The sequence below is a fragment of the Hemitrygon akajei genome, chromosome 25, assembly GCF_048418815.1.
Source record: "Hemitrygon akajei chromosome 25, sHemAka1.3, whole genome shotgun sequence".
Classification (NCBI taxonomy): domain Eukaryota; kingdom Metazoa; phylum Chordata; class Chondrichthyes; order Myliobatiformes; family Dasyatidae; genus Hemitrygon; species Hemitrygon akajei.
In genome coordinates, this window is record NC_133148.1 from 23,177,900 (window position 1) to 23,191,672 (window position 13,773).

The 13,773-nt window shown below is 52.5% G+C and overlaps 1 protein-coding gene across 6 annotated transcripts in view; it reads right to left on the reverse strand.

Annotated features, from left to right (window-relative positions):
* LOC140716446 (ER membrane protein complex subunit 9-like) overlaps nucleotides 1-13,773 on the reverse strand; it is a 43,936-nt gene continuing 30,163 nt past the window's right edge. For 5 of the 6 annotated variants that reach the window (XM_073029182.1, XM_073029184.1, XM_073029186.1 and 2 more), the window contains exons 4-6: nucleotides 11,511-11,580; nucleotides 4,018-4,112; nucleotides 1-318 (exon numbers count right to left, since the gene is read on the reverse strand). In XM_073029182.1, coding sequence (XP_072885283.1) covers nucleotides 138-318; nucleotides 4,018-4,112; nucleotides 11,511-11,580 — 346 coding nt within the window. In that variant the 3' untranslated portion in view covers nucleotides 1-137. Of the gene's footprint in view, nucleotides 319-4,017; nucleotides 4,113-11,510; nucleotides 11,581-13,773 lie in introns of those variants that run through there. The other variant, XR_012096300.1, reaches the window with a different exon arrangement.

The following is a 13,773-nucleotide window of genomic DNA, read 5'->3' on the forward strand; positions in this document are numbered from 1 at the left end:
GAGGTTATCAGTGATTTTGTTTATTCTTGGCTGCTACAGAGACCCCGTCCCTCGCTTGCCCCCTCCCCCAGAATCTCTACCTCAGCAGGGGAGGGGCGAATGAGGGGTGCGGTTCCTGCCCAGCCCCCACCCGAAGGTCATACACCGCGGTTGGAGGGGTCTGCCAGTGCCTCCACCTTGTCGTTGATGGGTGTGTTGGACCAGTCACGGCGGATATCGTCCAGGTGGTCATCGAAGTCAACCAGCCTGCCGTAGGCCCGGGCGGCCATCAGCTCCCTCAGCACCGAGCGCGTCACTACCCAGTCCTGCCACATCACCCTGTGGGGGCAAGAGTCCCAGTCAGTGGGGGCAGAGGAGATGGTGAGGGGGGGTGGAGAGGAGAGCGGGGAGGGGAGGGATGGAGAGGGGAAGGGGTAGTGGAGGGAGGGGAGGGGGAAAGAGGAGGGAAGGAGGGAGGGGGAAGGAGAGGGGGAGGGGAGGGAATCCCAACAACACCCAAGGAGCTCGCGCACTCGGGGACTGGCCCTCCCACTCCACTCCCCATCCCAACTCCCTCCAGCGTCAGCCCCATGACTGAGGTGTGCTGTGGTCTGACTCCACCTCTTGAACCCAGATCTCTCCCACTCTGCTGGGACAAAGGAGAAGGTGGGGGGGGGGGGGAGAGGAAGACCACCGCCCACAGATACCCCTCCAGCTGGGGAAACAGAACGGCATTTTCACCGTGGCTGGGTCCCAATCACTAGCCCGATGGCATCACGACCAGCAGCATCACCTCAATGGGCAGTTTATGCTGGGACCACGTTCCAGAGATGGATGGAAGGAAGATGTGATCTGTCCCCATCTTTCAGCTCCAACAGCCCGAGCAGAGATGTTCCCCTTTCTCCGACACACTCACCTGGATTATGTGTTTACTCCCCCTCCCATCCCCTGTCCGTCTATCTCTCATTCTCCTCCCCTTCCCCTTTATCTTTGCACTTCTCTCACTGCCCCTCTCCCCACCTCACCCTCTCTCTGCCTCGTCTCTTCCTGCCCCACCTCACTCTTCCCTAGCTCACACTCCCCCTTCTGCCTACTTTGCTCTCTCCCCCTTTCTCTCGACATCACCTTCTCCCCTTCCCTCTATCTCTTCAACAACTCAATCTTTCTCCCTTCTCTCCACCTCGCCCCCTCCACCTGTCTCTTTCTGTAAGCCACACTCTGTCCTTATCTCTCTACTTCACTCTTTCTCTTCTTACCCAACGCTCTCTCCCCATCTCCAACTCTCTCCCAACCTCACTGACTTTCCCCGTCTCCCTCACCCTCAGCTAACCGGTGACGACAGTCCGCCCTGTGAACTGCTGACCGCTGTGTGGCCATTTGTCCACGGGCCGAGCCTCCCTCTGGGATTCCCCTGCTCCAGATGGCCCGCTTTTTCTTTCATCAGGGCTCCGGTTTTCTCTCTCACTCAGACACTGGGCATTTCCCACCCCAAGCTTCCCCCCGTTAACCTTTCAACCAATGGCTTCACTGACAACCAACCCTGGCCTTGCCCTATCAGACGTTCCCGATCGGACCATCTCTGTCACTGCCTAGAATGAAAACTACTATTCCTGATTGGACCATCTCTGTCGCTGCCTAGAATGAAAACTACTATTCCCGATCGGACCATCTCTCTCTCTCACCCCTCGTCCCCCATTTGGAGCTTAATACCCCACCTGGAGAGAAGGCTGATGATTTTATGGGAAAGCGCCCCACAAGTGTCTTTATGAAGTGCCTGCCTATTCTGATGAGCCCACTGGGCCACGGGAAGCAATCCTGCCCGCGCTCCTCCGCCGTTCACTGAACGATCAGACATTCCCTTTCTCCTCTCCGTTCTCTTCCAACTTCTGTGACCCCAAACCAGCTCTTTCAGTTCTGATGAGGAGTCGCAGCCCGACAGAAGCTGCCCGGCTCGCTGAGCAAGTCCGGCAATCACTTGCTTGTCGGATGAGGCCGGGCTCAGGTTCGGAGGGGGCCGGGCGTTTGGGAGCGGACAGCTGCCCGCTGGCCGGAGGCGAGGCTGAAGGTCAGACAATGACCGGCTGCCTCGTTCGATGCCCCGCCTCTCATGAGCGGAGCAGGATATCACTGTGGAACCTCTCCACCCTCCCGCCTGCAATCCTTGTTGCCTGTCATTCCAATTCTCTGATCCACTCCCAGAGCGAACGAAGCACCCGGAGGGAAATGGGGGGGGCAGCACCTTACCCTCCGACTGGAGACTCTGAGACTCCCCACGCTCAACGTCTACTCCAGCCAATCCGGACAATCAGCCTTTCGCTCTCGCATTCCCTCCCTTTACGACCGCTTCTGGGGTCCAGTTTTGCTGGAAGGGTCGGCGTTTACCACCCACCCTGCCTCTTCCCGAAACCCGGGAGCGGACCGGAGCTGACCTCAGGCCAATCCCAGGAGCAGGCAGCCGGTCCAGGAAGGATCCCAGAGCCCAGCACATCGTGACGACCGGGAAGAGTTCGAGCCACCGCCTCCCAAACGCCGACATCAGGCACGGCCCGAGTTTAGAACCGGCTTGCTGTGTGGCTCCCAGTTGGGTGGGTGTGCCTCGGAGGGGAACCTGCAGGTGACGGTGCTCCCCCACACCTCTCCCAGGTACGGGGTAGTCCAGGTGAGTAGCAGGCACAGCGTTTTCTAGGGAGCAGTGTGCTGGCTGGAGGGTGGTGCAGGGCCTCAACGTCCTTTTGCTCCCCTCTTCTGCTGACGGATTTTACACATCTCCCTCCTTCGCACGTGTCCACTGCGATGGACGAGCCTCCCCCACCCTCTTCCATCAGCCAGGGCCCACCGGCTCCCCTCCTTGTGGTGGGGGTTGCTCCCTCTAATTCCCTCCACCGCCCCTCCCTTCTCATGGATGAAAAGCCTAACATTCCAAAGGAAAAAGGCCGTAAGCTTCCCCATTCCCATTCTTTGCCTTGTGCGTGACTTGTTCTCCCCACTTTCCCACCCAACTTCCTCACTCCAGGACACTCCCTTCCCACAAAGCCCAGTCCTCCCCAGGTGGCAGGGAACCAGAGCCCCTGGGGTGGGGGTGAGGGGAGCCCACACACAGAGAACTTGCGGACTCCACACAGACAGGCCCGAAGGTCAGGACTGGAGCTGGGCTGTTGCCACCGCCAAGGAGCCAGTCCAACCACTGAAAGTTTAACTCTCTCCGTAGATGCTGCCCGACCGGCTGAGTGTTTCCGACACCAGTCTGTCATCTCATAGCCCCCAGCAGTGCGCTCCCTCCATCCATGTCTCCCTCCGATCGATCAACGATCCCTGTCCTCGCCCCTCTCCCGGTGGGCTCCCCCTCACGATTGTCATCTGTTCCCTGCCCCTTCCTCCCCGGTCCATCTCCAAACGGCATTCCCGGGTACCGAGGAGAATGTCGCCCACTCCTTCCCATCGGGGATGTCGGATCCGATTCCTCCTCCTAGCCTTCCCCGGCTTTTACCTCGGACCCGTGGCGTCTGCTGTGTTTGGCCTTCTGCTTTCCAGACCCTTGCTCAGAGTTTGTTGGGGAGGGTGAGGAGGAAGGATGAGAGTGTGCCCACCCGAAAGCCCAGGGGAGGGGTGGGGGTTGTAGCAGGATTATATATCAACACTCCTCCTGAGACACATGGGGGCTGGGGGGTTTATCAGCCTCTGGGACTGGCTCCCCCCGCCCCCTCTGAGTGTGTGGGTGAGAGGGAGAGGCTGGGGTTTGTGGGAAGGACAAGATACACAGAAGGGAAAGTCCTGGAATGGGTTAACGACCGTTATTTCCCTCGGAACGCGAGGAATGTTAGGAATGAAGAAGGCGTTCACCTGTGTGAGAACGCCTGCTGCAAGGAGAGAGACCAGGAGGACGGGGATGATCCAAGTGGGAGGGGCTCGTCCATCATTCTGGACACGTGATGGAGGGGGATGCACACTCGGGTCATTACCTCCCCAACCCCCTCCATCCCTACACCCACGCCTACTGCCAGCGAGGTCAGAGGACACAGGGCCGAGGAGGCCACTCACAAGTTCTTGTCTTTGGGCGTCCACCTGTTGTCCTGGCGCTCATACACGACAACGGCTGGCCCGCTGTACTCGCCCGACAGTTTCGCGTTGTCCAGCTGGAAGGGAAGCGAGGATATTCGGTGCGTTAGCGACCATTCCTAGGAACGAGCGACTCCCAGCAGCCTGTCCTAGTCCAACCACGTAGACAGCGGGGCCCAGGAGGTTGCAGGGATTTGGTGATTCTCACCGGTTTTTTATTGACGCTCCTCGGGTTTGGGCATCAGTTCAATTCCTGCTGCCGCTTGCCGACAGCGGGGTTCATACTGCGGCCGTGTGGGCTTCCTCCCACATGCAGGGGTGTGAAGATCAGTAAGGATCGGTGAGTTGTGGGCGTGCAGTGTCGGTGCCGAGCGTGTGGCAACACGTGGGCGATTGCGTGAGTGGCTACTGTTGGAGTGGCCAGTTTTCCCTCCCTCTTTACTTCTCATTCCTCATCGGTTAGGGCAGAGTGAGCTCAGTGAGAATGGGTCCAGGGGCCGTGTTTTGTTCCATGTGGGGGATTGCGGGAGACCTCCAGCCTCCCGGATAACCACATCTGCACCAGCCACACCGCGGTCTAGCTCCTCGGAGAACGTGTTGAGGAACTGGGGCCGCAGCTCGTTGACCTTCGACTCGTACGGGAGAATGAGGAGGTGATAGGCCGGAGCTACAGGGAGGCAGTCACCCCTAGACTGCAGGGGGCAGGTAACTGGGTGACTGTAAAGAGAAAGGGAATGGGCAGGCAATGTAGAGAACTCCTGTGGCCGTTTCCCTCAATAATAAGTGGACCATTTTGGATACCGTTGACAGGGAGGACCTACCAGGGGAAGTCACAGCGACCGGGTCTCCGGCAGAGTCTGATGCTGTGGCTCAGAAAGGAAGAGAGATGAAGAGTAACGGTGGGAGATTCCAGAGTCAGAAAAAGAGAGAAGAGAGATTCTGTGAACGTGACAGAGACAACCCGTTGGTACGATGCCTCCCAGATGCCAAGGTCAGGGATGACCATGGCATTCTAAAGGGCGAGGGTGGGCAGCCAGAAGTTTTGGCACAATGACATAGGTAGGAAAGGTGAGGAGGTCCTGAAGAGAGACCTTAGGAAGCCAAAAGACCTCCAGGGTAGTAATCTCTGGATTGCTGCCTGTGTCGCGCTCCAGTGACCAACACCCTTGCGGGCAGGTTTGCTAGAGCGGTTCAGGAGGGTTTAAACTAACTTGGCAGGGGGGTGGGAACCGGAGTGATGATGCTGAGGATGGGACAGCTGGTTTACAAACAGAGGCAACGTGTACTGAGACCGATAGCAAAGAGAGGCCAACGATAGGGCAAAATTGCAATGAACGGGATTCGTCACACTGTAAAAAGTGGGGACAAGATTGAGAAGGGTGATGAATACAGGACTGAAGGTGTTATATTTGAAAGCACACGGTGTACAGAATAAGGTAGGTGATCTTGTAGCACCGTTATAGACATCATGGGCACCACTGAGTCGTGGTACTCAGCTGCCAACAATGATCTCCTTTCAGCTACCACTCATTTATCTCTACATCAATCTTTAACTGCACTACAAGATCATTTACCTTATTCCATATACTGCATGCATTCAAATATAACAGCTTTGGTCCTGTATTCGTCACCCTTTTCGATTTTGTTCGTGTTACACTTCACCTCATCCCACTGACTGCAATTTTGACCTGTCACCTGCTTGTCCTTCCGCACAATCGCGTCACACAGTGCATCTACTGTGCACCAACTGCCTCATCCTGGCTCCCATCACCACCCCTGGTGTTATAAGACTATTGAACCATTCCCTAATATCGATTCTCGGTGTCACAATCCTCCAAGGGGACCACAAACTTGTCATGGGGTTTGAAGGCTTGTGTGCTTCAATGACCCGGAGAGCCATGTTGGCTGGAGTCAGGGCCTTGTGCTTTGACTCTTGGTCGGGTCACCCCTGCCAGAGGGCAGACTGAGAGTGGCCCACCGGTCCTCCGGGTTCAGCTCAGAGCCAACAACACCGACCGGTCAAGCAAGATTGTTCCGGAAACAGCAATGAAGAGCCCTTCCGCATCTGAGTGTGACGGTATTCCGGAGTCTCTGCCCGGGACTTGCACGACTGACGGTAGTGAAAACCGAGAGGAAGCTACCGACACGACGAAGGAAACCCTGAACACCACCAGAGATGGAGGAGCTTCACTGCTGCCCTAAACACCAGAGTCGTAATGGGCAGTAAGTGATGTCACAGTCTATCTCAATGTGATCCTACCTCTTAATGTCTGCCTGCACTTCCTCTGTAGCTGTTACAATGTATTCTGCATCCTGTGTTTGCTTTATCTTTTATTACTGCAACGCACTCTAAAAAAAATAATCTAAACCGCTTTTCACTGTAACTTTTTCCATACGACAATAATAAACTCATCTGAATTTCTGGCACGTCCCTCCCCATCACTTGTATCTACAGGAGGCACTGTCACAAGAGGGTAACATCGAGTATCAAAGAGCCCCAACACGTGGGCCAAGCCACCTTCTCACGACTGCCTGAAGTCCCACAACGCCAGGCTCAAGAACAGCCACTTCCCTTCAACAAACAAGAGAAAATCTGCATGCTGGAAATCTGACCAACCCGACATATCGGTGTAGTCATAAAGAAGGCAAGGCAGCGGCTATATTTCATTAGGAGCTTGAAGAGATTTGGCATGTCAACAGATACACTCAAAAGCTTCTATAGTTGTACCGTGGAGAGCATTCTGACAGGCTGCATCACTGTCTAGTATGGAGGGGCTACTGCACAGGACCGAAAGAAGCTACAGAAGGTTGCAAATCTAGTCAGCTCCATCTTGGACACTAGCCTGCAATGTACCCAGGACATCTTTAGGCGTCTCAGAAAGGCAGCGTCCATTATTAAGCACCTCCAGCACCCAGGGCATGGCCTTTTCTCACTGTTACCATCAGGTAGGAGGTACAGAAGCCTGAAGGCACACACTCAGCAATTCAGGAACAGCTTCTTCCCCTCTGCCATCAGGGAGGAGGTACAGGAGCCCGAAGACACACACTCAACGATTCAGGAACAGCTTCTTCCCCTCTGCCATCAGGGAGGAGGTACAGGAGCCTGAAGACACACACTCAGCGATTCAGGAACAGCTTCTTCCCCTCTGCCATCAGGGAGGAGGTACAGAAGCCTGAAGGCACACACTCAACGATTCAGGAACAGCTTCTTCCCCTCTGCCATCCGATTCCTCAATGAACATTGAATCTTTGGACACTACCTCACTTTTAAAAAAATATACAGCATTTCTGTTTCTGCACTTGTTTAAAAAAATCTATTCAACCCACCTAATTTACTGGTTTATTTATTATTATTTTATTTATTTATTTCTCTGCTCGATTATGTAATGCATCGAACTGCTGCTGCTAAGCTAACAAATTTCACGTCGCATGCCGGTGATAATGAGCCTGATTGTGAAAGTGCTGGAGGAACTCAGCAGGCCAGGCAGAATCTGTGTTAAAGAGTACAGCTGACGTTTCCGGCCCAAAGAGTAAAGTGCTGCCGAAGGGTTTTGGCCCAAAGTGCCGGCTGTACTCGTTAACGTAGCCGCTGCCTGGCCTGCTGAGTGCCTCCAGCATTGTGTGTGTATTTCCCCCCTTCAGCCGCTCATTTCTTGAGCAGACCGCACACCCGATTACAACCTGTGTACAGCAAAACTGGGACCGCTTGTCCCTACGACGGACAGGCTTTGTGTTCCAATTGTTCCGGTATAATCTCACGCGATGTATGTTTTCCTGGGCAGTGCCACTTACCCGACACTCCGTGCCTGTGACGCTCCAGCAGCCCGTGCGCGCGGACTCGTGCAGACGACCGCGAACCGGAGTCTAACTGTGGGCGCAGCGACAGCGGCCAGTATTGTAGGTGGGGCCGAGACAGGACGGGTGTGTTCAGGGAACGCCAACTCGACTGGCGTCTGGGCTGCCTTGCCAGGAAGGGTTGGGCAGGTGGGGCCCGTCATCACCGGGGTTTAGGGGAACGAGAGGTGTTAGTATCTGCAGGGGAGAGGGGCTCCACGGGGGAAGATGCCGAGAGGGTGTTTCTCCTGGTTGGTGGGGGAGAGGAGAAATGGGCTCAGGATGAGGCAGGCCATTCAGCCCATCGAGTCTGCTCTGGCAGTTCATCAAGGCTGATCCCAGATCCCATTCATTGCCACACACCTGCCTTCCCGCCGTATCCTTTGCTGCCCTGACCGATCAGGAAACTATCAACTTCTGCTTTAAATACACCCACGGACTTGGCCTCCATCGCAGTCTGTGGCAGAGCCTTCCACAGATTCACCACTCTCTGGCTAAAAATGATCCTCCTTTTTACCCCTCAATTTTGAGGCTGTGCCCTCTTGTTTTGGATACCCCCACCATAGTGAACATCCTCTCCACATCCACCCTATCTAGTCTTTTCAACTTTCGGTAGGTTTCAATGAGATTCCATCCCCCACCCCGCATTCTTCTAATTTCCACTGAGTACAGGCCCAAAGCTCACACGTTAACCCGGAATCACCCTCGTGAACCTTCTCTGGACTCTCCCCAATGATAACACATCCTTTCTGAGATATGGGGCCCAAAGCTGTTGACGATACTCCAAGTGCAGCCTGATCAGTGTCTTAAAAAGGCTCGGCATTATCTCCTTACTTTTATACTCTATTCCCCTTGAAACAAATTCCAACATTGCATTTGCCTTCTTTACCACAGACTCAATCCATAAATTTAACCTTCTGGGAATCTTGCACAAAGACTCCCAAGTCCTTCTGCACCTCTGATGTTTGAATTTTCTCCCCATTTAGTTAATAGTCCACACTATTGTTCCTTTTACCAAAATGCATTATCATACATTTCCCAACACTGTATTCCATCTGCCACTTTGTTGCCCATTCTTCCAATTTGTCTAAATCCTGCTGCAATCGCATTGCTTCCTCATCACTACCTACCCCTCCACCTATCTAACACCATGGGATTTTATCTTGTTAAGCAGCCTCGTGTGAGGCACTTAATCCAATGCCTTCTGAAAATCTAAGTAAATGGCACCCACTGCCTCTCCTTTGTCCACCCTGCCTGTTACTTCCTCGAAGAATTCGAACAGATTTGTCAGGCAAGATTTCCCTTTACACAAACCATGCTGACTTTGACTTATTTTATCATTAGTCTCAAAGTAGCCCAAAGCCTCATCCTTAATAATAGACTCCAACAGTTTTCCAAGCGCTGTTAGGCTAACTTTTGTCTTCCTCCCTTCTTAAAGAGAGGAGAGACGTTTGCAATGTTCCAGTCCTCCGGAACCGTGCCAGAATCAAGTGATTTTTGAAAGATCATGACCGGTTATCTGTTATCTCTTCAGCGACCTCTCTCAGGACTCTGGGATGTCGTCCATCTTGTCCAGGTGACTTATCCACCGTAAGAAATTTCAGTTTGCCTAGCACTTTTTCCTTTGTAACAGCAATGGCATTCACTCCTGCTCCCTGACTCTCACGGACCTCTGGCACACAGCTAGTGTCTTCCACAGTGAAGACTATTGCAAAGTACCCATTAAGTTCATCTGCCATTTCTTTCTCCCCCATTACTACCTCACCAGCATCATTTTCCAGTGGTCCAATATCAACTCTCACCAACCTTTTATTCTTTGTATAACTGAAAAAACTTCTGGTATCCTGCTTGGCTAGTTTGCCCTCATATTTCATCTTTTCCCTTCTTATGGCTTTTTAGCTGCCTTTTGTTGGATTTTAAAAGCTTCCCAATCATCCAAACTCCCACTCACTTTTGCTACCTTATATGCCCTTTCCTTGGCTTTTATGCAGTCGTTAACTTCCCTTGTCAGCCACGGTTGCCGACCCCTGCCATTTGAGAACTTCTTCCTCTCTGGACAAATCTGTCCTGTGCCTTGTGAACTATTCCCAGAAGCTTCAGCCATCTCTGCTCTGGCGTCAACCTCCTCCAATCCACCTGGGCAAGCTCCTCTCTCACGCCTCTGTAATTCCCTTTATTCCATTGTAATACTGATACATGTGACTTGTGCTTCTCCCTCTCAAACTGCAGGATGAGTTCAATCATACCATGATCATTGCCTCCTAAGGGTTCCTTTACGTTAAGCTCCCCGATTATGGGTTATTACAAACACCTAATGTACGATAGCCTTTCCCCTAGTGGGCTCAAGCACAAACTGCTCTAAAAAGCCATCCCATAGGCATTCAACAAATTCCCTCTCTTGCAATCCGACACCAACCTGACTTTCCCAATCCCCTTGCATATTGAAGTCCCTACTTCCCTTATTACGTGCCTTTTCCAGCTCCCACTGCAATCTCAACCCCACATCTTGGCTACTATTTGGAGGTCTATATATGATTCCCATAATGGTTTTTTTTTACCCTTGCAGTTTCTTAACTCCACCCACAAAGATTCAACATTCACCTCTTTCTAAAGGTGTAATTCCATCTCTTACCCACAGAGTCGAGCCACCACCTATGCCTTCCGGCCTGTCCTTTTGATACAAAGGATATCCTTTGATGTTAAGCTCCCACTAAGACCTTCTTTCAGCCACGACTCAGTGGTGCCCACATCATCGTGAGACCAATCTCTAACTGCGCCTCGAGTTCACCCACCTTATTCTGAATGCCTTGTGTATTTAAATACAGCACCTTCAGTCCTGCATTCTTCGCCCTTTTGAATTTTGCTCCGATGGTACAATTTAACCCTTTACTCTGTCTGCATTTGTACCCAAACATTGGCTTGTCCTTCCTTACATTCATGTTACATCCATCATCTACCTGTAAACCTGTTGGCTCATCCTCAGCTCTATCGTACTGGATCCCACCCCCCCCACCCGCCATATTAGTTTAAACCACTCCCGACCACTCTAGCAAACCTGCCCGCGAGAATATAGGTCCTCCTTGGATTCAACTGCAACCCATCCCTTTTGTACAGGTCCCACCTGCCCCAGAGGAGGTCCCAATGATCCAGAAATCTGAACCCCTGCCCCCGCTCCAATTCTTCAGCCACGTATTTATCTGCCTCCTCATTCTATTCCTATCCTCACTGTCGTGTGGAACAGGCAGCAACCCCGAGATTATTACCCTTGAGGTCCCACTTCATGATCTCCTCCCCTTCTCAACCTATGTCGTTGGTACCAGTCTGTACTGACTGGCTGTTTACCCGCCCTTCTCAGGATATTGTGGGCCCATTCAGAAACATCGTGGAGCCTGGCACCAGGGAGGCAAGCTACCATCCGAGCTTCCTTTTCGCATCCGCAGGATCGCCTATCCCCTGTGGAGGGACTGCGGCCTCACTGAACAAGGGAAGGGTCAGGAATGATGGGCCGAGTGGCCAGTTCCCACTCTCGTTTCTCACCTCGGAAAAGAGGCGGGGGGTGAGAGAGGAGGAGGCAATGGTTGCAAAGACAAGCAGTGCCACTGGAGGGGCGAACAGCCCCTTTCTGTGCAGAAAAGACTCACCATGATCAGGACGGCTCCCCCGAGGTGTTCAGCAATACGATCCCCAATCTTCATCGCGACCAAGTTGGGACTGTTGCCGGGAAATGGTGGAGCAAGGTCCGGGGGGAGGGAGTGAGAGAAGAAACAAGAGTTAGCAGTGGACTGCCAGCTTTGGTCAGACTTGGCGCGGGCGAGGGGATAACAAGAAAGGCAGAAAATATCCAGCAGGTCAGGCAGCATCTGCGGAGAGAGAAGCAGAATTCACTTTTCAGGTCATCAGAGAAGTTGGGAGGCCAGGTTAACATTCTCTGTGCCATTGCTGAGGGCATCCTGGCCCCACGCACCTGCAGACAAAACGTGACACTAATGCCACGTTTTGTAGGGGAGCTTTCCCTGGGTCTGGACAACAACGACATTCCCCCATTCAGCAGGAGCCAAAACGCCCCAGATGCCGCAAGTCCGACGTAAAAAGGCAGCAAGTGCTGGGAACACCCAGCAAACCGGGCGGCGGCTACGGAGGGACGGAAAAGGAGGTGCTGCTTCTCATCAGAACTAGCAGCAGTCAGGAACCAACACAAAATGCTGGCGGAATTTGGTGTCTCAGAGGGGATAAAGATTTCCTGAATCTGCAGAATCCCTCGTGATGCCTGTTGGAAACTAAGCCCGTTTCATGGTTTGAGAAGGGGGAGCGGTTGGCGAGCGTGGACGATTAAGATTTAGCTTTATCTGGCACGCACATCAAAACAGGCAGTGAAATGCGTTGGTTGTGTCAAGTCAAATTGGGAGCGTCGGTGACCGCGGGGGTGACTCGGAGAGACGGAACGGCACAAGTGGGAGGTGCTGCCTGTCAGGAGAGAGTGCGGAAGGTTTGTTCATTAAACCTGATCTGTCCGAGAGAAGTGTAAACAGTAACCGGACAGGAATACTTTGCAAAATTCAGTGCAGAGTCATCTAGCATGGAATCATGCCCTTCGGCCCATCATTTCCATCCTGACCTTCTTGCCCATCTTCACTGATCCCATTTGTCTGCAGTAGGACTGTGTTAGAATTGGTTTATTGTCGTCCCCTGTGGAGGGACTGTGGTCTCACTGAGCGAGGGGAAGGGTCAGGATCAAAGGGCCAATTCCCTCTCTCGTTTCTGGCCCTGAGGAGGTGAGAGTGGAGGATGCAAAGGTTGCAGAGACAGGCAGTGCCACTGGAGGGGGCATGCACCAAGATACAGTGAAATGTTTGTCTGTACATACAGATCAGATCATTACAGAGTGCATTGAGGCAGAACAATCACAGAGTGCAGTGCAGGGAAACACTAAGGTGCAAGGTCATAACGGGGTAGATTGTGAGGTCAGGAATTCATCTCATCGTACGAGGGCAACACTCGATAGTCCTATAACACTGCGGCAGAAGCGGTCCTTGAGCCTGGTGGTGTGTGCTTTTGGACTTTTGCATCTTCAGCCTGATGGGAGGGGAGAGGAGAGATAGCCTAGGCCGATTTCCCATGACAGTGCGATGTTAGACAGAGTTCATGAAGCAGCAGAGGCCGGTTTCTGTGACGTGCTCAACTGTGTCCCCAACACTCTGCAATCTCTATTTAAAAAACCACAGACAGGCCCTTCGGCCCAGTTCAAAGTGTCTATCCAAGCTAGTCCCATTTCCCTCTTGCACAAATTGCTGTCCGGTTAACTGTCCAACAAGCTTTCCATCATAACCGTTCCCACCGCACGGCCTTCTCTCTACATCGAGACAAGCAATTAAATGCATCGTTCCCTTTCGTCGCCAACATGACACATGACCACATGTTCACATGACAAATAAAGCTAATCTTCCTTCAACTGCAGTTCACAGCTCCCCCAATCCCAACTTCCTTACTTATCGAATCCAACCCCTCCAGCTGCTGCCCCCCCCAACCTCACCAACTTCCACCTGTTTTTCTCTCTCCCTCTCCCCACTATCAATCGTGCACCCAACCCTCTCCTCTCCCGTTCCAGGCTCAACCTGTCTGTCATTGTACACCCCTCCTCAGTCCATCCATCACTTTAGACACCTGTGGCATCACTTGAAAAGAAAGTTTTAAGTAAAATTCACTACCAAAGTACATGTACAACCCTGAGTTTCATTTTCTTGTGGGTATACTCGGCAAATCTATAGAATATAACAAAGACAGGAGGTCTGAAAGATCAGCTGGAGTGCAGAAAAGAACAAACTGTGCAAATGCAAATATAAATAAATAGAGATAAATAACCAGAGCATGAGCTAATGAAACAGAGAATCCTTTAAAGTGAAATAA